At 44.7% G+C, this 25,143-nt stretch overlaps 1 protein-coding gene across 1 annotated transcript in view; it reads right to left on the reverse strand.

The window, feature by feature from the left end:
- Positions 1–248: 248 nt before the first annotated feature.
- PLAG1 (PLAG1 zinc finger) overlaps positions 249–25,143 on the reverse strand; it is a 39,941-nt gene continuing 15,046 nt past the window's right edge. Inside the window, exons 2-7 of the mRNA XM_078773305.1 lie at positions 17,256–17,390; positions 14,175–14,477; positions 13,149–13,313; positions 7,659–7,777; positions 7,283–7,550; positions 249–2,114 (exon numbers count right to left, since the gene is read on the reverse strand). Of these exons, the coding sequence (XP_078629431.1) occupies positions 1,386–2,114; positions 7,283–7,550; positions 7,659–7,777; positions 13,149–13,313; positions 14,175–14,477; positions 17,256–17,342 (1,671 nt within the window). The 5' untranslated portion in view covers positions 17,343–17,390 and the 3' untranslated portion in view covers positions 249–1,385. The remainder of the gene's footprint in view (positions 2,115–7,282; positions 7,551–7,658; positions 7,778–13,148; positions 13,314–14,174; positions 14,478–17,255; positions 17,391–25,143) is intronic.

Here is a 25,143-nt window from a genome sequence, read left to right on the forward strand (position 1 = left end):
CCAGCTCTTTGCTAACCCTTGCTGTGAGAGGAAACACAAACCACTGCTACTTGGTAGGGTGCACATAAAAAAGAATCCTTTAAAAGGTAAGTAAGCGCTTCACCTAATTTTCTCCTTTCATTTCAGTTCTCTAAACTACCCCATCCCCCCCCCCCCCCCCCCCTCCAACTCACCCACCCACCCCATCCCACTCGGAAAAAACTTACAATAAAGCTAAGTACTATTACAAGGATAGGATAAAAATACAATCCTAGTCATAGTCATAAATGTGTCACTAAATACTATCTATACCGTATTTATATATATATATATATATAATAGATTTATATATTTAGATATATATATATATATATAAATATATATATATATATAATATATATCTTCTAGAAATACTCTGCCAAGTACAAAAATATAGCAGTCTGCTCAGTGTACCCTTTACATCTACAAAACCATCACAGCAACTGCTGGAGCAGAAATCTCACTACTACGGCCTGGTAGCTGGCTGGTTAGTGTCGGGCCAATAACACCTGCTACACTTTCTTCTGCACTGTGTGAATGGCTGTGCCCGGCTACCGCTAGTGCCGCTAACAAGTACAACATTCTAACTCGGTGCCAATTCTCAAAAGGCAACTTCTGCACCTCCTCTTTAGGGCTCGGATTGAATAACTAAACTTTGCTGGTGTTCGACAGGGCGGTGAAAGAACATGAGAGATTCAAACATTCTCTGCCCTTTCTGCATTTGGCAAGTGCAATTACAATGCAGTTGGCTGCCCAACCTCATGAATCAAACGTCTGCAAAAGAGACGAAGAAGAACCTCTTTCGTTATATTCCACTCTGTTTTTTGAAAGGTCTATTCTGCACTAAACATCCTTCTCCTTTCAGAAAACCAACGGTCTCATTATGTCCAATATGAATGTCGATGTGACAGGCACATTTTGGCAATTTCAAATGCAGTATAGCATGAAGATTTGTGTGTTAAGGCATATACGGACGATTTAACGGAGAAGAAAGTACATGCCACAACATCACAACTTAGTTACTCGCAAACTAAGGTAAGAATATAGCTGCCGGTATATACTCTTCTGTTGACGAGATTCAACAGAATTTTTTTGGCTTGAACCAGTATGGACCTTAACTTCATCTTCACAGTTCAACATTCTCCCAGCAAAGGCACCTTACTATGTAAAATGGCCTTCATCTTGGAACAACATCAGCCAAAGCCTATCTTTGCAACAGAAAGTCGGATTGTCATGTAGAGATAAATTAATAATCAAATTTTCAGTCGGATGAAGATAAAGACATTTTAGACAATAAGATAGCCTGACCCACCAAGGCATGCTGCCGTATTGATAGTACAAGATTGTGGTGACGAGAGGGTCAGCGGCTACTGAAAAGCTTGGTGGAAGCGAGGCAATGTTGATGCCGTTGTGGCATATTCTCTGGGTGACAGTGACTGGGGGGTCTCTGCAGACTGCACATGTTCAGGATCACAAGGGCTCAGCTCTCCAGAAAGATATTCTGACCCTCCAATGCCATCACCTGATGGGGCTGGCAAAGGCAGAAAACCTAGAAGCTGTGCAATGTCTAGCCCACTGGGAGCTTCTTCATCTTCATCATTATCTTCTTCCTCAACAGCTTCCACAGGCCTCTCCCCAACCACCTCTACACTCTTCGAACCACAAGGCTCATTTGGATGAGAAGACTTGCCCTGACTAAGGAGTACATCAAGCACCTGATATCGTTCGGGTTGTTGAGGTGGTGCAGCTCGCTGAGGGCAACTAATAGCACTGTAGCTCGTCAGGAACCTGTGAGGCGGCAATGGTGTTTGCGTCATTAGTAAGGAAGGCAAAGTAACAATGGGGGCATTTGCAAGAGGCAGGAGCATTGGGGAAGCTGGGAGACCCTGCTGCTCGTGGCTCTTCTTTGCGTGGCGTGTCAGGTGGTCCTTACGGCCAAAGCGCTGGCCACAAACAGTGCAGGCAAAGTCTTTACGGCCGGTGTGCACCACCAAGTGTCGGCGAACATCTTTACGTGTGTAGAACTGCCGGCCACACTGATCACATTGGTGTCGCTTCTCGCGATGGCCGCTGCTGGCTGGCTTGCTTGCGTGCGCCTGACAAATCCAGAACAACAGAAAGCATGTCAGCTGATTCCATAAAATAATTGTGTCTGTTGGTATGATGTTTGTCACTAATGATATGTTTTCTCTTTAAGTCAAGTTTGGGCTGTGCCCACATTGTTACAGTCCTTAATACTCACAAAGACGTGTTACACATATTAGGGTCAGGGAAAAGGTTAGGTTTAGGTTCAGAGCAAAGGTTTGGGTTTGGGTCAGGGAAAAGGTTAGGTGTAGGGTCAGAGCAAAGGTTTGGGTTTGGGTCAGGGAAAAGGTTAGGTTTAGGGTCAGAGCAAAGATTATGGTTAGGGTCAGAACAGAGGTTTGGATTAGGGTCAGAGCAAAGGTTTGGGTTTGGGTCAGGCCAGAGGTTTGGATTAGGGTCAGAGAAAAGGTTTGCGTTTAGGTCAGGCAGAGGTTTGGATTAGGGTAAACTAGTTGTGCCTACCCGTCACTTCGCTGATGGCTTTAATTAAAAGACAGCATGTTGCATTTCACAAACATATTGCATATTTATCTGAGTCTCAATGAGGATGTCAAATTAAGTGAAACACGGGAAAAACGACATTTTATAACATGTACTTATTATTGTTGTGAGAGTTCATTGAATGTGTGATTCTCACCCTGAAGTTTCTGGATGAGTCCCATTGCATCAATGAGTGTAGCACATGGATGAGGTACTTCCTCAGCTGGTGATACTTTGCTCTCTAGGTGTTTCGACAGAACAGCTTTATTCGTTCTCTTCATAGTACCGTCAGTGTTTGCTAGTGCCCAAGGCAAAGGGCTAGGTGGGTGACATAGGACATTGCGCATTTTGTGTTTTCTGTTTTGGGCAATGAGGACAATGTTCCCAAACATCCTTCAATCAGCAATCAAGATTGTTTCTTTGTTTGTACCTTTGACTGTTTTCTTTCTCATCTCACTGAAGGTTTTCACTTTAAGCTTCTTTATTGTGTTGTGGAAAGAGTCACCCTTTTGAAGCCACTGCTCTTGGAAATCTTTATATGCCTCTTCTCCCTTATGAAACATCATGGGAAGCAACTGCCCCAATGGAAATTCAGTCGGACCCAGACATTCATGGTACCAACATTTACGGGTTCCGCGTATTTGTCGTGGTTGATAAAATGCGACCTGACCACCTTTGACATTTGCGGCCCCGTTTCCTGTGTATTGGCAGTTTTTCACGGGAGCAAAAAAAATTTCCCGCCCACCCACGGATTTACTTGGTACTTGGTTGATTATCCCTTTTCACCTATGGCTTTGGATCTCAGATTAATATTGTTAGTATTTTCTGTTTAAGGATAAAGCCTGGTTCACAGAGACGATCTCTCTCTCTGTATGGGGAGGAGAGGAAGGGGAGAAAAAGATTATAGATGGGATATGACGTGGGAAGTTGCTTGGTTTCTTACATAATTATTTTATCATTTGTTTTTGATTGGGAACCGTGAGTGTTTATTTAATAACAAGTCTATTAACTAGTTTTAAGTGTCATGATTCCTTTAGTCTGCACACGATTAATGTATAGCTCAGGGAAATCCCAGTGTGTGCCCCGGTTTAGAATAGGTACACCGTATCCCTGCGCATCGTAGGAGGCGACTAAGGGTTGGCGCCAGGAAGGGCATCCGGCCATAAAAACATTGCCTCAAACAGGGAACCATTATTGTCATGGGACCCGCAAGGCTAACCCCTGCTCTAGCGGGGAAAATGGCCTTAAAACGATCATTCATTCATTCATTCATTCTCTCCCCTGTAATATAGTGTAAATATTGTGCCGATCAGCAAAGCTCGTTCATGGAACGTAAGTAAAAATTAACTTTTATTTTGAATATAAAATAAAACAAGCGTTACGCCTAGGTCCCCCGTCGGGGAAGTGATGTGAGTTGACAAAGTGGAAGACGCAGAAAACATGCTATGTTATGATATTTTGCTCACAAGGTTCAGACATACATGGAGGTGGCCATCTTGGATTTTGACGTGGTGACCCAATTTTCAATAGCGTTCTTCCTTATGCCTGGATACACCCACACACCAGATTAGAAGTTGGTACTTCGCTTATTTTTCAAGATATTCCGCTCACAAGGTTCAGACATACATGGCGGCGGCCATCTTGGATTTTGACGTGGCGACCCAATTTTCAATAGGGCTCTTCCTTAAGCCTAGATACACCCACACACCAGATTAGAAGTTGGTACTTCGCTTATTTTTCAAGATATTTCGCTCACAAGGTTCAGACATATATATGGTGGTGGCCATCTTCGATTTTGACGTGGCGACCCAATTTTCAATAGCGTTCTTCCTTCTGCCTAGATACACCCACACACCAGATTAGAAGTTGGTACTTTGCTTATTTTTCAAGATATTCCGCTCACAAGGTTCAGACATACATGGCAGCGGCCATCTTGGATTTTGATGTGGCACCCAATTTTCAATAGGGTTCTTCCTTATGCCTAGATACACACACACACACCAGATTAGAAGTTGGTACTTCGCTTATTTTTCAAGATATTTCGCTCACAAGGTTCAGACATATATATGGTGGCGGCCATCTTGGATTTTGACGAGGCGACCCAATTTTCAATAGCGTTCTTCCTTGTGCCTAGATACACCCACACACCAGATTAGAAGTTGGTACTTCGCTTATTTTTCAAGATATTCCGCTCACAAGGTTCAGACATACATGGCGGTGGCCATCTTGGATTTTGAAGTGGCAACCCAATTTTCAATAGGGTTCTTCCTTATGCCTAGGTACACCCACACACCAAATTTGAATGCGGTCCTTCACTTACGCATGCACGCACGTACGCAAGCATGCACACACGGACGGACGGACAGACACACGGACGGACGGAGGGGAAAACCATAGTCCCGCTTTCGCTCCACGGTGCGACTGGGGACAACAAGTCAGGAGAAGACGATGGTTCAGGAGTGAGCGGTATTCAATGACAAAGGACGGACTATAACCGAAACAGGCCCGGACTGAGGGGTCGGGGGCCCACGTGGCAGGTGTCGGCCCCCGACATGCGGGTGTACTTCCCTATTTACAAAGGGCCCCAATGCGCTGTGTGCGCAGGCCTTTAAGAGCCAGCTGTACGTAATTGTCTGTGGTGCTGGCCTGGAAATGTCAAAACGAAGGTTACTGACCTCTAAATGAGATAGAAAATAATGTATAATCAGTGATGAGGTTAGTTAGCTACACAATACCGAAAATTCGGTTCCATTCCAACAACTTTGAAAATTTGACCTTTGTGACCTTCAAAGGTCAAAGGTCGAAGATTCTGAAATTTGTTGGAAAACTTGTATTTCATGATGTCGGTGATAATATAAGATCATGTACGACATTTCACCCTATCAGGAAGCGAATGTAATAAAACCATCAAAAATCGACTTTTCTAAATTTCGTGACCTTATGACCGTGACCTTGGGGCGAAAATGAAAAATTTAGCTCCGTGGGGCTAGACACATGACATTGGCCTAACCAAATACCGAAACCCCTGTCAGATTCCACCAACTCCCTCGGAGAAGATGTAGCTTGAACTCGATTACCCCCTAAAAAGACATCTTTTTCGGGCGTGGCTCCGCCCATAATGGGTGCAATACGCCCACTCTAGGCAGGACACAACTAGATCATGATATCAACCTCCCACCCAAGTTTCATCAAGATCGGATGATATCATCGGGTAGTTATGATGTGGACAGACAGACACACAGACTCACACCCATGACGAATATAGTGGTCACTCAGTTTGATAACTCGTGAACCAATAAAATTCTAACACAAGGTTATGATACCAGTACTGACACGGATGCGGAATGCAATTTGAACTCAATATCTATCTTCTTAAGATAATACAGAATACCGTATCATCCTTCAAGCTTACAAGCAAGTGTGAAACAGCTGCATGTTCGCGTAAACCATCCCCCACCATGCCAATCGACATTTGTGGTTTTTCGCGGGCGTATTGACGGCTGGCTTCAATATTCGTGGTTTTTGCGGGCGTATTCGCCGCTTGCTACGGCATTCGTGGTTTTCCATGGGCGTATTCGCGTTTTGCTTCGACATTTGCAGTCCTGTGCTCCGCGTATTCACAGTTTTTACGGGTGTATTCATGGTTTTTCATGGGATTTTTAATTTACCCTGATGAATCACGAACTGCTGGGAACCTATCCCCCCTTTTGCCATTCACACAATGTCCCCACATTTATGGATTCAACATTTGTGGAATTTTCCAGGAACGTGTCCCCTGCTAATGTCGGGGTCCGACTGTACTCATAAGATCCGATGGATCTTTGCCGAATGGGTTTCCCCTGTTGTTCTCCAGGAAGTCGACCAAGGAAGCACCATCATTAGTATCTCTCTTTTTTGCAGGCCTTCCCGAAGTCTATATGACTGATGCTCAGCGGTGAGATAATAGTGAGAAACTGTACCTGGTTTGAGACTGAAGCCACGTGTTCCGCCTGCAGTCTGTTGATCTTTATTCAACATTTCCTCAGTGGTCTGATCTACAGCAATCCTAGCAAGTGGATTTTTATTCCTTATCTGAATGGCAAATCCAACTTTTTGTTCTCAATCATGTTGAGTTGCATATGCCTCAGATCAACCAACTTAAATTTCCAGCTAACTTTCTGAGATATGTTACAAATAGGTGGCCATATTGGAAAATGGCCACCAAACACGTGTTTAGCTGTGGATCTCAGACGTCCATCATATATATTTTAGACATTCCAGGTACTAGTCTAACGGAAAACACAGTGGTGTCTTGCTACTCCTTGTGGAAGATAAATCTGGTCTGGCTCATCTACTACAAGATCAGTGCAAGGGTTAGTGTTAGAACTGTTTTGCTTAGGATTAGTATAAATGTCATGATAAACATTAGGGGTTAGGATTAGGATTAGGAAAAAGGTTACGATTTTGGCTCGAGGTAAAAATGAATGGTAATGAAAATGACTGGATGGCGACAGAAAGGTAATTAATTTCTGATGGTATTATCAATAGACTGCACAGGAATCGGATACGAGAGTTATAGATGTCAAAATAACATCTTCCTTATTTGCCTCAAGTACTCGACTTGCTAATGCGATCACGGACCCTGGGGATCAGGTTCGGATGAGTTCCGGTCTGTTCAGGAGAAATGAGGCATATGTTGAATGACGGACATAATACTCACCTTGAGGTGCTGTAGTAATGCCGCAGTGCACTCAAGGGAGCGACCGCACACTCGACAAGTAAGGTCACCCGAGGCAGCGGCATGCAACGCCAGGTGCCGGCGGAAGCCGAGCTTGGTGTGGTACTTTTTGCCACAAGAGTCACAGCGGTATGCCAGTTTGTGAGGATCATGCGTTTGCTGGTGGTTCTTGAGGTGGTCTTTGCGGTGGAAGGTCTTGCCACAGCAAGGGCAGGCATGAGTCTTATCAGGCGAGTGCGTGGCTGCATGCCTGTGTGCCAGCAAGCAAAGACCATTATTTTTTGTAAAGGGAAAAGGATATGATGAATCATAAATCACATGCTCACAAACAGAACAGTTAATGCCAAATCCATCTCACCTCAACAGCTTGTACTTTGATACAAAGGCCTTGGAACAACCAGATGACGTACAGGCAAATGGCCGTTCGCCTGTGTGTGCATACGAGTGCACTCGCAGCTTTTCAACACTCACGAAGACCTGTGAACAATGTCACCCAATAGAGTGCTCTTTGGCATTTGTCCAAAATGCACCTGTCATTTTAATGAAACCTGGTAATCCCAATTACTTAACTGAAAATTTCACCAGCTATCCCATGATACAATTTGGGACTTCCGCTTCCGGTCTCTCGAGTGAGGAAGCGATTTCGACCTCTGCAAGGCATCAAAGTTAAAGTATTACCCCATTCGTGTCTTTGTCAAATTTCCACTCGTTATTTTATTGTGTATGTGTTACGGTGTGTTTCTAGTTAGTGTTGGTTTGCAATTCGTGCAACCTTGTGTATAATTAATCGTTTTCTGTTCGCAACGCGTGCGCGGCCTGGTCTCTCTAGGCTTTCCTCCCCCCATCGGTGTTTTGTGAATTTAAGTTCTTTCCTTCACTGTATTGCTTATTTCTTCGATTTTTTCTTCTCCCCCTATCTTCCCCGAACATCTACCCTTTGTCTAACGTTTTAAATACAAAAAAAAAAAAAAAATTCGATTATTATTTCCTTCTCTCCTCGCAACGTGTGCTGTTGTCTCGCCCCGTCCCCTTTATCTCCTTTTCTTCCACCTCTTCCTTCCATCTCCAGCCAATACTCGCCTTTCCAATTCTAGTTTCCTCCATCTCATTTAAGCCTTTCTCCTTTCTATGATCCATGCCCTTACTTCAGGGACCTTTCCCAGATTCTTTTTTCACAGTTTTGTTGACATGTTTAAACTTTGCCCTGCAGTGTTTTATTCAGTGGTTTATTACAACATGCTATTTTTCTTCCTATTTAAAAGGTTTTTTTCAATTTCCTCATCATATCATTCCATTTCAAAAAAAAATTCAACCTCTTACAGTCATTCCTTTCTACATTCTCTAAACTCACCTTCATTTCAAAACCTCCCCTATCGTTTTCAAACAGATCTCTGAGTTAAAAATCACAATAAACCCAGTTTGTAATAAATGCTCGTTTTTCATGAATCATCCACTTTCTAAACTCCCCCCTCACCCTACCCCTCCTAAATTCCACCCTCACCCCTCCCCTCCAAAACTCCCCCCACAACCCTCCCTTTCAGTTCTCCCACCTCCCCTCCTAAACTCCCCCCTCACCCCTCCCTTCTAAATCTCCCCACTCACCCCTCCCCTTCAAAACTTCCCCCCGACTATATTTCTCCAATTTTACCCCCTCCCCCTCCTCCTCAAAGCTGCCTCCTCCCCACTTCCTCTCCCTTCCATCACATACTTACACCTCCTCCAACCTTCGACTGTGCTCTGCCCCCCCACCCCCCACCTCAAACAAACCCTCACTATGCCTCTTCCCTTCACCATCAAACCTTTTGTCCTCCGCATCCTTCCCTTTCTCCTAACTCTTCTGCAATCTCTGACACACACTATCAACAGCTCTCCCTACCTCCCCCTCTCACCCCTCATCTTACCCTGCCCCTCCCCTGTCCTGTCCTGTATCCGATGCTCCCCCTCCTTCTTCCTTAATGGTATGGACCTCAAACATCCAGGGCCTTCGATCAAACCTGATTGACCTCTCCATACAGGTTGCTTCTGACAAACCAGACGTAATCTGCTTAACAGAAACTTTCCTCCTTCAAGATGTCGCTGATTCCTCAATATCTCCTCCTGGTTACTCCCTCCTCCGGTATGATAGACCTGAGCCTCGTTCTGGTGGTGGGGTTGCTATCTTTATCAAAAACTCTCTTCCTCACTCTCCTTGCACTGTCCTCTCTCCACCCCACCCCCAGGAGTACCTCTGGCTACGGCTTCCTCTCTGCTCCCACCTTTTGTTCATATGTGTTCTGTACCGTCCTCCAAACAGTAATGACTCCATTTACATCTTCCTGTCTGACAACATGGACCAACTTCTATCCACTCATCCCAACTCTCTCTTCCTCATGTGTGGCGACTTCAACTGTCATCATGACAGCTGGCTGGGTGTGGGTTTCTCTCACACCAGCCATGGCACCTCAGCAAAGGACTTCTGCGACTCACTGGGACTGACACAATCTGTAAATTTGCTGACCCGGATCTCAGTCAATGGAGTATCTTCTCTTCTAGACTTGGTAATGACTAACTTCCCTGCAAATGTCTGCTGCTCTTCTTCTGCTCCAATCGGTTCTTCTGATCATTTCCTTGTTAAAGTGGACATCTCTCTGGCCATTCTCAGAGAGCCTCCTCAGCGCCGACGAGTCTGGCATTTCACTCAGGCTGACTGGCTCAGTCTTCAAGCAGACATCAATCATCTGGACTGGTCTCCCATCTCTACTGCCTCTGACATCAACTCTTCCTGGGAATTCTTCCAAAGTAAACTGCTCTCTCTCGTGCACAGATTTATCCCATCTCGTCTTCAGTTGTCATACCCTACCTCCCGTCCATGGTACACTGAAGCTTGTGGTGAGGCAGTTGCCCTGAAGCAACTTGCCTTCACCTCATGGAAGGCCAATCCAACTGAAGGCATTCTCAGGTCCTTTCACAATGCTTGGAACAAGTGTGTCCACCCTCAGGAGAGCCAGGAAACAATATCTCTCTACTCTCAAGACTGAGACTGAGGCCATTTTCCCAGCTAAAGCGGGGGTTAGCCTTGCGGGCCCCATGACAATCATGGTTCCCTGTTTGAGGCAATGTTTTTATGGCCGGATGCCCTTCCTGACGCCAACCCTTGGTCACGCTCTTACGATGCGCAGGATTACGGTGTACCTATTCTAAACCGGGGTACACACCCGGATCATTCATCCCAGCAAGCTGGTACACAATTTGCCGACCTCGGAAGGATGACAGGCTGAGTCAACCCCCCTGGCGTTAATTCAGCGATCGACCGGGATTCGAACCCAGGATCCGAGGATCCCAAGCCGGCACCCTAACTGCTAAGCCAACACCAGGTTCATCACACTCTTACTATGTCTCTCCAAAAAGACAGACTGGACAACCCTCCCATCTACTTTCTCAACAACCCTCTCCAAGAAGTTCTGTCACTCACTCAAGTTTTTGGGTCTCACTATCTGTCATGATCTTTCCGGGGAAAACCACACTTCCAAGCTCGCCTCTAAAGCCAGTCGCCGACTGGGCATCCTCCATCGTGCCAAGTCCTTCCTTGGCACACCTGAGCTCCTCATCACATACAAGGCTTTCTTCCGCAGATCAATGGAATACTGTTCTCCCCTCTGGTCTGGTGCTCCAGCCTCACACCAAGCCCGGCTTCACGCTGTTGAAACCATAGCTTTCAGAATCATTGGAATCTCCCGCGATGAAGCTAAATCCAAGGGCCTTTCACTCACTCACCGCAGGCAGGTTGGTGGTCTTTCTGTCTTCTACCGACTCCTATCCAGCCTAGCTCTCTATCTCTTTCATGATGACTCCACTCTCTGCCGCTCCATACCTCATCCCTCAGATCGGCAGTCTGCAGCCTCTTCACTCTCTGCAGACCTGGACAAAATCACAGACTGGTCAAACAAGTGGAACATGTCTTTCAGTCGTGACAAATCTCACACTCTTACTATAATTAAATGAATGAATGATCGTTTTAAGGCCATTTTTCCCGCGAGAGCAGGGGTTAGCCTTGCGGGCCCCATGCCAATCATGGTTCCCTGTTTGAGGCAATGTTTTTATGGCCGGATGCCCTTCCTGGCGCCAACCCTTAGTCGCCTCTTACAATGCGCAGGGATACGGTGTACCTATTCTAAACCGGGGTACACACCGGGATCATTCATCCCAGCAAGCTGGTATTCAATTTGCCGACCTCGGAAGGATGACAGGCTGAGTCAACCCCCCTGGTGCTAATTTAGCGATCGACCGGGATTCGAACCCAGGATCCTAGGACCCCAAGCCGGCACCCTAACCGCTAAGTCAACACCAGGCTCTCCAAAAAGACAGACTGGACAACCCTCCCATCTACTTTCTCAACAACCCTCTCCACGAAGTTCTGTCACTCACTCAAGCTTTTGGGTCTCACTATCTGTCATGATCTTTCCTGGGAAAACCACATTTCCAAGCTCGCCTCCAAAGCCAGTCGCCGACTGGGCATCCTCCGTCGTGCGAAGTCCTTCCTTGGCACATCTGAGCTCCTCACCACATACAAGGCTTTCTTCCGCAGCTCAATGGAATACTGTTCTCCCCTCTGGACTGGTGCTCCAGCCTCACACCTAGCCCGGCTTCACGCTGTTGAAACCAAAGCTTTCAGAATCATTGGAATCTCCCGCGATGAAGCTAAATCCAAGGGCCTTTCACTCACTCACCGCAGGCAGGTTGGTGGTCTTTCTGTCTTCTACCGACTCCTATCCAGCCTAGCTCCCCCAGCTCTATCTGTGCTCTGTCCCCCAAATATTCCTATAGGTCGCACAAGATCTGCCTGCAACCCTCTTATGGTTAAACTGCCAAAATCAAGACTCTCTATTCACCTTCACTCTTTCATTCCTATTTTCTCCTGCCTCTGGAACAAACTCCCTCACTCTCTTCAATCCCATTCCTCCCTCCAGGTCTTTAAAACAGCTGTTCACCGCCATCTCTTATCTTCCCCCATCCAAAACCTTGATCTTTTCTACCCCCGTTAATTCACCCCAGACCCACTTTTTTGAAATACTGACTTCTTTCCTGGAAGTCCTCGCAGTGTCCATGTGTTTTATACCTCTCGTAACCCGCCTCCCCCCCCCCCCCCAAGCCCTCTCGCTCCCACAGATCTCCCGATGTCCCTGCTCTCAAATGTTGTGCTTGTGTGCTTCCCTCTCTCTCCCCATCTTGTCTCCCGCTCCCTTTATCATATGTTTTATGTGTCAGTTTGTCTTTTTGTGCTCAATGTGAGCTCTTCCACGAGCCTCGAACTTGTATACAAAAAACAAATAAACCAAAAAAAAAAATACAATCCTTTGTGCAAGTAACAGTTTAGCTCAGGGACTGGGGGTACCATTCCAATGACTCCATGTAGAGGAACTTTACTTTATCATGCCAAAACTAGCACATGCACATGTGTGTTTTATCATTCTGTCGTTTTATAGGCCATTCTTATGTCAGAAGGAAGCTCATCTTATCTTCATCTGGAGACTTAGACTTCCTAGTGTCTCATTGAGCAGGAACTTTAAGCTTTCCCAGGAAGAGTACAGATGAAAAAAGTTGTCAACAATGTGCTCAACTAATCTATTTCTATATTTTGAATTTTGCTATAATGGCCTAACATTATATATGCAACTGGGGTAAGGTGGTAGTGTAAATTATGAAAAATTGAGAAATGCAAAAGAATAGAGAAGTATATGGGAGAATTTGTTGGGTAGATGGTTGTGTGAAGAGTGGAGAAAATAAATGAAGGATTGGAGGAGTAAGGAGAGGGGAGGAAAATATAGGGGACATCTGGTAAAGAATAGGAGGGAGAAGGAAAAATCTGCACCTTAGCACATGCAGTACATGGGAAGGCCTTGCGTGGACGAGAGCCAAGGGCCACCACAGTAGCATTTTGTGCACCGCCCTGATGACCTGCATCTACCCCTGCACTGCTGTCATGCTTTAACAAGGGGGGAGGTGGTGCTGGGGTTGGGGGACTGGCCTCCTCTACCTGCAGAATACAAAGAACACACATCAATGCAAAATAGACTCAACATGTCTAGCGTAAAAGACTTGCTGCAACTGCACAACAAAGAAGCTGCGACAAGGAAGCCAGCCTTCCCTAGCCTTCTTTGGGAATGGATCACTTCAAATGATTTCCAGCTTTGTCTTTCGACCCTGGGTCAGAGACACCATGGATAGTTTATTGTGTTGCTTCTCAGAAGTGGACTGTCACATCTGATGGAAAGTTGTCACAATTTTGGCATCTCAGAAACTAACTGTCCTATCCTGGTGATCAAACTTAGGAATTTTGCTATCAGGAATGCCATTTCACTCTCAATGTTTGTTTTTCGTCACATTATCTCCTCTCCTATTATGTCATTCATATACTGGTTATTCCTTTGCTTGTTTTTTTGCCTGTGTTTAGATTTAGCTTTTTAAAGATTCTTTCATACCTAAAGGGCTAGGTTTTCACCGAGCTGAAGAGTTGAAGTTGGATGGTTTGTTTAATCAAACGAGCAGGTTGCCCGTGCCCGCCCGAGATTCTAAACGGGGTATGGATCGAGGCTGAAGAGTAATTGAAAAACATGAAAGGAGAACAACGGAACATCATAGCATAACAAGATGTACAGCCCATAGGATTAAATAATAACCTGGAATTCATAGGAACAGTGCTGGAGTAAATTCATGCAGGCCACGTCTGCTAAAGCCTAGTCTGGAAGAACGTTACCTAATCTCTCCCTGAGTATTATTGAACTCTTCTTGAGGACTTGTCAACCTCTGTGCATCATACCCAGAACATCATGATTATAAAGATTAAAAATAAGCACGAAGAAAGATGGAGTTCCAAGACATAACAGTCAATACTTACTTTTAAGCTGAAAGTTCCAGCTTCCTGCAGTTCTGAGCACAAGGAAACAACTTCAGAAGTGCCACCAAATCCTGGCCACGACTCCTGTGGATTCACCGCCACCGTGAGGCCCACCACTGCCTCAGCCAACTGCTCCGGAGTGGCCTTGGCTGGGCTCGTCTTATGACAATCAGGTTGCCGGCGCACCCGAAACTGAGGGGCCAACGGGTCCTGTGTGGCACCGCAGCGGTGGTCTTCAAGCAAGGAGAATGTGCTGAAAACATTTCCACATCGAGAGCACTTCCATGGGTCAGGTGTGCCAGGCTGAATGTGGAGGGACAGAGAAGCGCAAACGTTTGTGTGAATTTTTGTTGCTTCTCAAATGTGGCCAAATGAGACTGTACGTTGACAGTCCATGCTAAAGATTCAGCAAGCAATTACGTTTCTTTTCACAAAGATTTAATAAATGTCTCCACAAATAATCAGTAATTCTCAAAAGTGTAAAATGCAGTTGTCTACACATAAAGATCCCACACATTATCGATGCAAAACCCCCATTTCCTCTCAAATGCCCTTCCCTTCTCTTCCTTTGCTCAATTTACCACTCCGATCCCTTCCTTTGCATATATAATATGAAGGTCCCATACTGCCCACTTTCTATGCGGACTTTTACTTTCGCATTTTCTTACTAAACTAGAACGGCACTTGGTAGAGCACGTACCTCTGCCAGGTTGAACAGTTTACATTCTATATCCCACTGATAGGCCAGATCTGAATCCAGAGCGTAAACAAAATCGAATCGACTTGTTATTATCACCTAATTCATCGACTCCGACTTATAACTCATCCACCGACTTTTGTCATAACTCATCCACAACTTTTTGAAGTATCATGGTATATATCGTTTTTGGCCCTATCGTTCAATGGTGAAGAATTGCTTAAAAAAATTAAGAACTTCTCGTATCTGGATCCGGATCTTCATCAAAATCTAATCAATTAGTCCTTGTCATACACCCAACATGTCCACTGACTTTCATCCCAATCCGTCCTCAACTTTTTGAGATATCATGTTATATATAGTTTTTGGCCCTATCGTTCAATGGTGAAGAATCACTTAAAAACTTCTCGTATATGGATCCGGATCTTCATCAAAATCTAATCAATTGGTCCTTGTCATACACACATCTCCACTGACTTTCATCCCAATCCGTCCTCAACTTTTTGAGATATCATGTTATATATCGTTTTTATCCCCATTTCTCAATGGTGAAAAATCACTTAAAAGCTTCTCGTATCTGGATCCGGATCCGGATCGTCACCAAAATGTAATCAATTGGTCCTCCCACAATCTAATGTATACACCAGTTCAACCCCACCCCCACTCCCACTCCCAAATGCATACATAAAAGTGTACAATCTATATAATAATACCGTAAGGACTCGACTTTGTTATCCCTTTTACGCCGCACCCAGTGACCCGATGCCCACGGCACTAATGCATTTTCCATCTATGAACCGTGCTCTTTGTTTATCACGTACAGCCATACTCGAAAAATCTGAATTCGCCGACTTTGGGACCCAAAAGCATCCGATTATCGGCCGATACGACGCCATCTTACGACACCATCGTATTGACGTCTGCTGGGCGAAGGCGATGCGAGCCGTCCGCTGATTGGACAGTCGAGTGGTGTGATGGGTGGTGTGAACCAAATGGTCTTTTTATTCCCTTGAACATTTTAAATTAGGATATATAAGGAAACGTCTTTATCGTCATTTTAATAAAGTTAAATGGAGTGACGTTGCGATACTCGGGGTGCGTTGCATAAATCCTCGTAACTCAGAGAGGTGTAGCAGGTGGCGAGACGTAAGGAAGCTTTTTTATTCCCTTGAACATTTGAAATTAGGATATATAAGGAAACGTCTTTATCGTCATTTTAATAAAGTTAAATGGAGTGACGTTGCGATACTCGGGGTGCGTTGCATAAATCCTCGTAACTCAGAGAGGTGTAGCAGGTGGCGAGACGTAAGGAAGCTTAAAGATAACGAGCTGAAAACAGACGAACGATATCCCTTCCGTGGATGTTCCACGGGTTTCACGTCTTTATCGTCATTTTAATAAAGTTAAATGGAGTGACGTTGCGATCAGTGAGTTGTACTTGTATACGAAGAGATAAAAGGATGGCATTGACTTCGAGACGGTACGTGATAGTTGACTGCGGCTGGCTGATGCTGCGTTTTTTTTCTAAGTGCCATGGATGCTGATGGACATAATAAAGGTATCGGCTGATCTCTCATCGTAATATTACCCGATGGAAATGAACTGTTTCTTTATTTGTCATTTCCTGTGCAATAATGTCAAATTGATGTCAGACATCCTTTTCTATTGACAGCTGCTCTCCTTTTCGATGGCATCGTCTATTGATATGCATGTTCCTCTTTCATATAATTTTACACATTCACAATCAGTATTTCAATTCTTGCAGACATTGGAAAGGAAGTTGACTCACAGGCCAACTCTCTGGCTCAATCACAGGCCGACGCACAGGCGATGTAATTGTGAGTAGCATTTTTGCACAAGTGAAAATTGATCTTTCTTCCTAACTCTTACTCGGACAAGCAAATCCCTTATGCCATCCATAATGGTACACTCTATCCATACACCACATCCTCCCTTCCGTGGATGTTCCACGGGTTTCGGCTAGTTACTAATAATCCTGCAGACAACAATGTCTTTTTAACCAAACTGTAATGGTTAAAGCATCCACTGTGAGTCTGGGAGGCCAGCAGTTCGAATCCTGGCCAAGTCGTACCAAATATATTTTTCAATGCTTCCTTGTTCAATGCACAGAATTGAAAAGGATAGAGCATGGGCAAACAACCACAAGTTGGCAACCATAGAGGCTTTGGTGGGCCTGTTAGCCTCCTCCTGCGTTGAAGTTCCTTGTAAGCTAAGCGAACACATATTAACACTGTATGGGTTGCTATTGTATCGATATAGTCACAGGCCTTTGTCATGACTGCAACAGCACAACTTGATGCCGTAAAAATGTCCAAATCAGGTATAAATAACACAAAGCATCATACTTCCGGTGTATCACTCACGGTGGGGAAGACTTGGGGTGGGTTTTTCTCAGTGGAGTAAGGGGAGTTTGGGGGTTCGTGCTTTGTCGGCGCAGACGAGGCGTCCATGCGGTGTGCTCTTTTGGCACAGCAGATAGCCCAGCAAGACTGCTGCACCTGGAAGTATTGCTGAGACTGAGCAGAGAGAACAACTGACAGCACCTCCAATAAAAAGAGCAACAGTTTGATTGAGTACGCTATTGATCAAAACCAACACAGATATATGCTGTTCTCCATTGAGTGGATACCATCACATTGCAGAAATTACATGTTCTGCAACTGCAACTTTTATGATAAGGTGTGAAATCTAAAAAGCTTCCTTATTTGTGCCTCAGACACATTTTAAGTGTGCACACGAGGGAAGGCTAAGCTGGCTATTCCATCCCCCTAGCATTCCCTTTGAAAATGAAATACACTTTGGTCCATTTCAAAAAGAGAAGGTACGCAAAGTAATGTCCCCTTTTTAGGAAATATTAGTGGTGCAATATAATAGTGTTGTGGAAATGGCTCTTAGAACTAAAAGGGTAAATAATGTTTCGTATAGAGCAGTTATTTCCTTAATTAATGGCTAGAGTAAGCATTAAGGAATTAATCGTGTTATTAGATATGTGCCGTCTATATGTCTAGTTAGACGACGTCCAGTCGTCCAGCCATCCCAATGTCCCTGTTTTTAATGTTTCACCCTCTGTAATCTGTCGTAAAAAATAAATTACAGCCCAAGCCATGATCCGGCTCGGGCCGTGATTGGAAAGACCGTAATTAGGGTAGCAGGGTAGCTGTTTTTTTAGCTACCTCAGGTCCCTGTCCTATGCGAGTCCCGGGTTCAGCTGGCTCCGGCTGACAGTACCTGGTATGGGCCCCTTGTCCAGGGTAATGGATCCTCACTGCCTTGTTGAGGAAGCCTTTTAGGCTAAGGCTATGAGATTGACACTCAGATATCAAAACACACCTGTAGGTCAGCCTGGGCAGCGCTACATCGTGGATAAATGTGCCCATGAAAGTCGGTGGTGGCACCAATTTAGGCCTCACTGCGCAGCATCTGCAGACAACTGTGTCCATTTTGGACATCAAGGGCATCATACCGACAACCTGGCCAGCCTGTACGCCTATGTGCATCAGACTTCACGTTGCATTTGCTGCACCTGCAGCCAACGATGCTCAAAGGAAGTGTGGGAGAGGGATAGCACACACCTCTATCACTTTAATCGCTTCTCTGCACAGCTTTTCCCTTTATTGGCACCTGCTTACTTGCTCACCACCCATTTTTACCGATACAGCCATCGCACAACGCATAATTCTCAGTGAGCACGCCAACGAGAGAAAGAAATTCGGCAAAAGCGACGACTCACACCATAAATCCGGCTCGGGACTGCCGACTCAGCTGACTGGTGAGGCGCCTCGTTGTAGTTGTACCAGGCAACCGGAAGAACGGCGCGACTATAACAATAGCTTATGCAAGCATTGAAGAAACCAGCCTCTTCCCCAGATGTTATATAATGTATGTGCATGCGTGTCTGTATTTCAGTTGTTTTTGGATACAATAAAAAATTGGGAAACAAAAGAGGAGGAATTATTACTGAAGCAAAAGATTAAATTACAGAAAGTACTTTAACAGTTTTTTAAACTGTCTACATGCTGTTGGCCACAATCATGGCCCGCGTCATTGTTCAACAATCTGTATTGTTTGTTCCTATGTGGTGGCATGTGGGTATGTCAAGCATGGCCTTCAATGATTGGTTTTGAATGTATTACATTCTAGCTCAGGGGTTCCCTAACTGGGGTGCATGAACCCCCAGGGGGTGCGTGAGTCCATCCCAGGGGGTTCGTGAGACGTTTCTGAAAGTCAAAACTAGAGTACTTTTTGTTGAAATAAAATCTGATATATCATATAATTTATATCAACATCATATATTTTTTTTTTCTCACAGATTCAGACCGCAATCCATGATGTCTAAGAAGCACAAATACGATGATTCGTACATCAAGTGGGGGTTCATGAAGTTTGTGGAGAAGGATGGGACTGAACGTCTGCAATGCATTCTGTGTTACAAAGTGCTGGCGGAGGCGTCGATGAAGCCATCAAAACTAAAAGCCCACCTCGCCAGCACCCATCCGACTCATCAGAATGACTCTGAAGACGTGTTCCGAAGCAAGAAAGCTCGCTTCATGGCGAAGGGTAGCTTGACTCGGCACGGGTTCCAACCGTCGACGAAGCCTATCCTTGAAGCCTCCTACGAAGTAGTGCTCCTCATTGCAAAAGACAAAAAGGCTCATACGAGTAGTGAAACGCTTGTAAAGCCCTGTGCCGTGGTGATGGCGAACTTGGTTTGCGGACCCGAGGAGGCCAAGAAACTCAAGAGTGTTCCCCTGTGCAACAACACCATCAAGCGCAGAATTGAAGACATGTCAAAGGATATTGTGGCTCAGGTCACACAAGAACTCCGGGAATCGCGCTGCCGTTTCAGCTTGCAACTCGACGAATCCACCGACATAGCGAGCTGCAGTCAATTGCTGGTTTTTGCACGCTACTTGGCGGGATTTGCTGTGAAGGAAGAGTTCCTGTTCTGTTCTCCTCTCAAAACAACAACCAAATCGGTGGACATTATGAATATCGTGAACCATTTCATGGAAGAAAACGGCATCGAGTGGACGAAGCTTGTTTGTAAAGTAGAATCTAGCTTGTTTGTAATGTCAGGTTTATTGGCCAAAATGAATTCTCACTTGTGGGGTGTGGTTTTATTCACATTTGTTTTAAAAATGGCGACATCAAGAGAGGGCATGAATGATTACGAAAACAGCGACGATTCCAGCGATTATACAGCAAGTGATTTGGAACTTTCAGGAAGTAATTCAGAGTTTTCACAAAGTAGTTTGTCAAGTGATACTTCAGATGACGTTGATGGAGTTGGTGAATGGTGATGTTGATGATAGTTTGTCCAGTGATACGAAAACATATAAAATTACCTGTTTTTACCAATCATTTATAAAACTGAGTGGAGTAATGTTGATTTTGTGTATGAAAAATTATAGTTTCTGATCTGAGCATTTACCCAATGTATAGCTTATGGTATAAAAGATGGAGAACTCCTTCACAATACACAATAACAAACATCTTACATTTTACTCAGTTTGCCTGAAAAAAATATCATATTTTCATATTGCCTGCACCAGCCGGTCTTCTTCTTTGTCTTCTTCGTTTTCTTCTTCATCCTCGTCTCCTTGGATAATGTGTTCGCACGAGATTGTGGAACTCTATTGAATGTCTTGGACTGGTTTGTAAATTTGTTTTGGTAACTTTGACAGATGTCCTCTTCTTCTTCTTTTTCTTCTTTTTCCTTGTCCGGCCTGTCCAATACCTTTCGATGCTTTATGTATTTTTATCACTGTGAAAATGGTTCTACAATCAAAGAATAACAAGTACAGATACATTCAAAGTACATCACCCCCATGCCAATAAATAAATAACATCCTCCAGCGCGGCATTGCCGGGGCGCCTTTGCCGAGAGACGGTATTGGGAGGGAGACACAACACAACATGCATTTTAAGGCCATGTTCCCTGCTAGAGCGGGGGTTAGCCTTGCGGTCCCCATGACAATCTTCTCCATTTTGCCCTATTTTCTGCATCTCTCCTTGTTAACCCCCTTGCCCGCATTTCTTCTTCCACCATCTTTAGCTAAGTCTTTCTCGGTCTTCCCCGTCCTCTACTTCCTTCTACATTAACTTCCATCACTCTTCTCAACCAGTCACTTTCATCCTTCCTCAATACATGACCAAACCATCTCAACCTGTTCCTCTTCACAGCATCAATCACAGGCAATATTCCCATCATCTTTCGCAATTCATCATTTGTCTTCCTCTCTCTCAACGATACTCCGCACATCCATCGAACCATTCGCATTTCCACCCTTTCCAGCCTTCGTTGCTGCTCTACGTTCATTACCCATGTCTCGCTCCCATAAATCATAACACTTCTCACACATGCAGCATACACCTTTCCCTTCAGCTTCAGCGACACTCTCCTCCTCATCAGCACGCCACTCAGTTCCCGAAACTTCTTCCATGCACATCTCACTCGAGCAACCGTTGCCGAGTCTGATCCACCTTCTCCATTCAGCATGTCTCCGAGGTAGCAAAATGTTTTCACACCTTCCAGCTTCACGCCGTCTCCAAGATCCAACTCAACATTTCCTCCATCTGCAGCTCCCTCTGTGCACACCTTACATTTGAATGTAGCTGCCACACTGGTTAATGACCCTCTCAGACCACTACATTTTTGATGAACCCACTCAGCACACATTGTACAGCAGTTCACCCCGACACCCTTCCTACACACAGCACACGGCCACTTCCCAGTTCTTTCCACCTCACCACATGCTTTACCACTTGCCATCACCTTTGTCTTTCCGATATTCACCTTCAGACCTTTTGTCTCCATACATTCCTTCCACTTGTTCATCTTTTCCTTCAGTCCATCCATACTTTCCGCAATCAACACCAGATCATCTGCATACAACAACTCCCACGGTAAACCCTCCTTTACGGTCTGAGCCAGCACCTCCATCACAGCTACAAATAGTAGTGGACTTAGTACCGACCCCTGATGCACTCCCACCTTCACCTCAAACTCACCACTGTTCCCGTCCTTCGTCCTTACAGCTGTGCGTGCTCTTTTGTACATTGCCATCACTACTCTGATCAACCATTCCTCCACTCCTAACTTCCTCAATGCCCATGTCAATACTTTGCGTGGAACCCTATCGAATGCTTTCTCCAGATCAACAAACCCAAAAAACAACTTCTTCCTCTTATCCATGTACTTCTCCTGCAACTGCCTCACAATGAAAAGCGCATCTGTCGTTCCTCTTCCTGGCATAAATCCAAACTGCATTTCGTCGATCTTCACTTTCTTCCTTATCCTCCTCTCCAACACCCTTTCCAATACCTTCATTCCATGCTCCAATAACTTTATCGCTCGGTACGAGCCACACTCCAGAGGGTCACCTTTCCCCTTGTATAGAGGGACGAGGGTACTCAGTTCCCAATCCACTGGAATGCGGCCTTCTTTCACCACCAAATTACAGATCTCTGTCATTCTCTTCACACCCCAACTTCCTGCTGCCTTCAACATATCTCCCACATCTCCCGTCGGCCCTCCCGCTTTTCCACTCTTCATTGCTTTTATCGCTTCCTCAACTTCCTTCTCAGTTATCTTCTCTGCCGGTCCTAAAACTGGGTTACTCTCTATGTTGCCATCCCATTCATTCTCTGTATTCAACAGCATTTCCATATATCTTTTCCATCTTCCTTTAATTCCATCTGGGTCGACAACGATTTGTCCCACTTCATCCTTCAAGCAACTCACCCCCATCACATCACACCTCTCTTTCGCTATCTGCTTTGCAATCCTGAATACTGCTTTCTGACCCTCTTCCGAATCCAAGCGTTCTCCGAACATTTTCCTACATGCCTCCTGCGCCTTTGCTACCTCTTTCTTTGCAGCCTTCCTGGCTGCCTTATAACTTTCATGCTCTGCTGTTTCTGCTCCCGTACCCTTCGCCTTCTGCCACTCTTTGAACTTCTTCCTCTTCTCGTCAATCCTCTTTCCAACCTCAACATCCCACCACCATGTTTCCGAGTGCCTCGGTGGTCCTTTTGTCCATCCACATACCTCACCAACGGCTCCCAACAGACTAGCTTTCATTGACATCCAACCACTTTCAAGCTCAACCACATCATCCTCTACCCTACTCAGCCTCTCTTTTAATGCCTCCCTTACTGTCACCTCTTTCAACCTCCACACCTTCATTCTCGGTTGGTACTTCACCCGCCGAGCTCTCCTCGCACCTTTCACCCTTATGTCGCAGACAACCAAGTGGTGCTGTGAAACAGCCTCCTCCCCCGGGATCACCTTTGTGTCCCGGAGGTGCCCCCTATCTCGCCGACGCACCATCAGGTAGTAAACGGTTGTCGTCGACCCACCTGACGTGTATGTAACAAGCTTATTGTCCTCTTTCTGGAACTGAGTATTACAAATCAACAAATCAGCTCCATCAGCAAACTCCAAAATCCTTTCACCTTCTCCATTTCTCACACCATATCCGTAACCCCCATGAACTCCCTCAAAACCATCCATACTCCTTCCCACATGTCCATTCAGGTCTCCTCCCACCACAACAACTTCCTCATCTTTCACGTTTTCCATCAGCTTCTCTATCGCACAAGGAGAGGTGTACAATAATTGATTTAATTGCGTAATTAAATTCAATAAACATTAAACAATCATAGAATAATTTCTTAATCAATTGGCTAATAGCATACCGAAACCACCAGTGTTTCATCCGAAGCTGTAACTTTTTGAAAATTAAATAAGTCATTTATCGAAAATAAAATTAATCAATAAATAATAAATTGATGAATTCATTAATCAATATATCAAAAATATTCTTTATAGCCACATCATTTGGTCACTGTCGTGTCTGGATATCAGCTTCCTGGATCAAAAGGTGCCCGAGATATTTTGGATGAAAAAGGAAATAAATAAGAGATTAATAATGAATATAATAAATAATAATGGTAAAAGAATTAAATTATTAATCAAATTGGCTAATAGAATACCTAAACCACCACAGTTTTATCCGAATCTGCAACTAAAAAAAAAAATCATGAATTAAATAATTAAATAATTCATTGATTAATTAATAAATAAAAATATAGTTTATAGCCAAATCACTTGGTCATTGTCATGTCCAAATATCAGCTTCCTACTTAAAACTGTGCCTGAAATATTGCCCAGGTGAGAAAGGAAATAAATAAGTATTTAATTAATCAATAATAATTAAGTAATTAATCAATTAATTGATTAATCAAAAAACAAAAACTAACGTTTTTGCCAAAGCACTTGCTCACTATTGTGCCGAAATTTCAGCTTCCTAGCTGAAAGGATGGCTGAGATATCGCTCAGACAAACAAGAAAGAAAATTGCTGGTGAAATTGCCAAAATCAAGACTCTCTGCTCACCTTCACTCCTTCATTCCTCTTTACTCCCGTCTCTGGAACAAGCTCCCTCACTCTCTTCAATCCCACTCCTCCCTCCAGGTTTTAAAACAGCTGTTCACCACTATCTCTTATCTTCCCCCATCCAAAACCTTGATCTTTTCTACCCCCGTTAATTCACCCCAGATCCACTTTTTTGAAATACCGACTTCTTTCCTGGAAGTCCTAGCAGTGTCCATTTGTTATTTTACCTCTCCCACCTCCCCCCCCCCCTATTATGCCTCTTCCCCCCAAACCCTCTCCCCCCGACAGATCTAATGATGTCCCTGCTCTCCATCTTGTCTCCTGCTCCACTTATCATATGTTTTTTTTGTTTACAAAGTCGAGGCTCATGTAAGAGCTTAAACATTAAACACAAAAACATAAACGGACATAAAAAAACATATAATAAAGGGAGGGGAGACAAGAGGGGGAGAGAGAGGGAAACACATAAGCACAACACCGGTACAGAAAAGGGACGTCGGTAGATATGTGGAAGGGGGAGAGGTAGGGCGGGGGAGGGAGGGAAGGGGTACACGGGGATGAAACAAGGGGACACTACCAGGAATTTCAGGAATGAAGTTGGGGATTCAAAGAGGTGGATTTGGGGTGTATTAACGGGGGTAGAAAGTAGATGGGCGTAGATAGGATCAAGGTTTTGGATGGGGGAAGATAAGAGATGGTGGTGAACAGCTGTTTTAAAGACTTGGAGGGAGGAGAGGGATTGAAGAGAGTGTGGGGGTTTGTTCCAGAGTTGGGAAGAAAGAGGCATGAAAGAGTGAAGGTGAGCAGAGAGTCTTAATTTTGGCAGTTTCACCAGAAGAGGGTTGCTGGCAG

This window comes from Myxine glutinosa, chromosome 2 (assembly GCF_964187855.1).
Source record: "Myxine glutinosa chromosome 2, kmMyxGlut1.1, whole genome shotgun sequence".
Classification (NCBI taxonomy): domain Eukaryota; kingdom Metazoa; phylum Chordata; class Myxini; order Myxiniformes; family Myxinidae; genus Myxine; species Myxine glutinosa.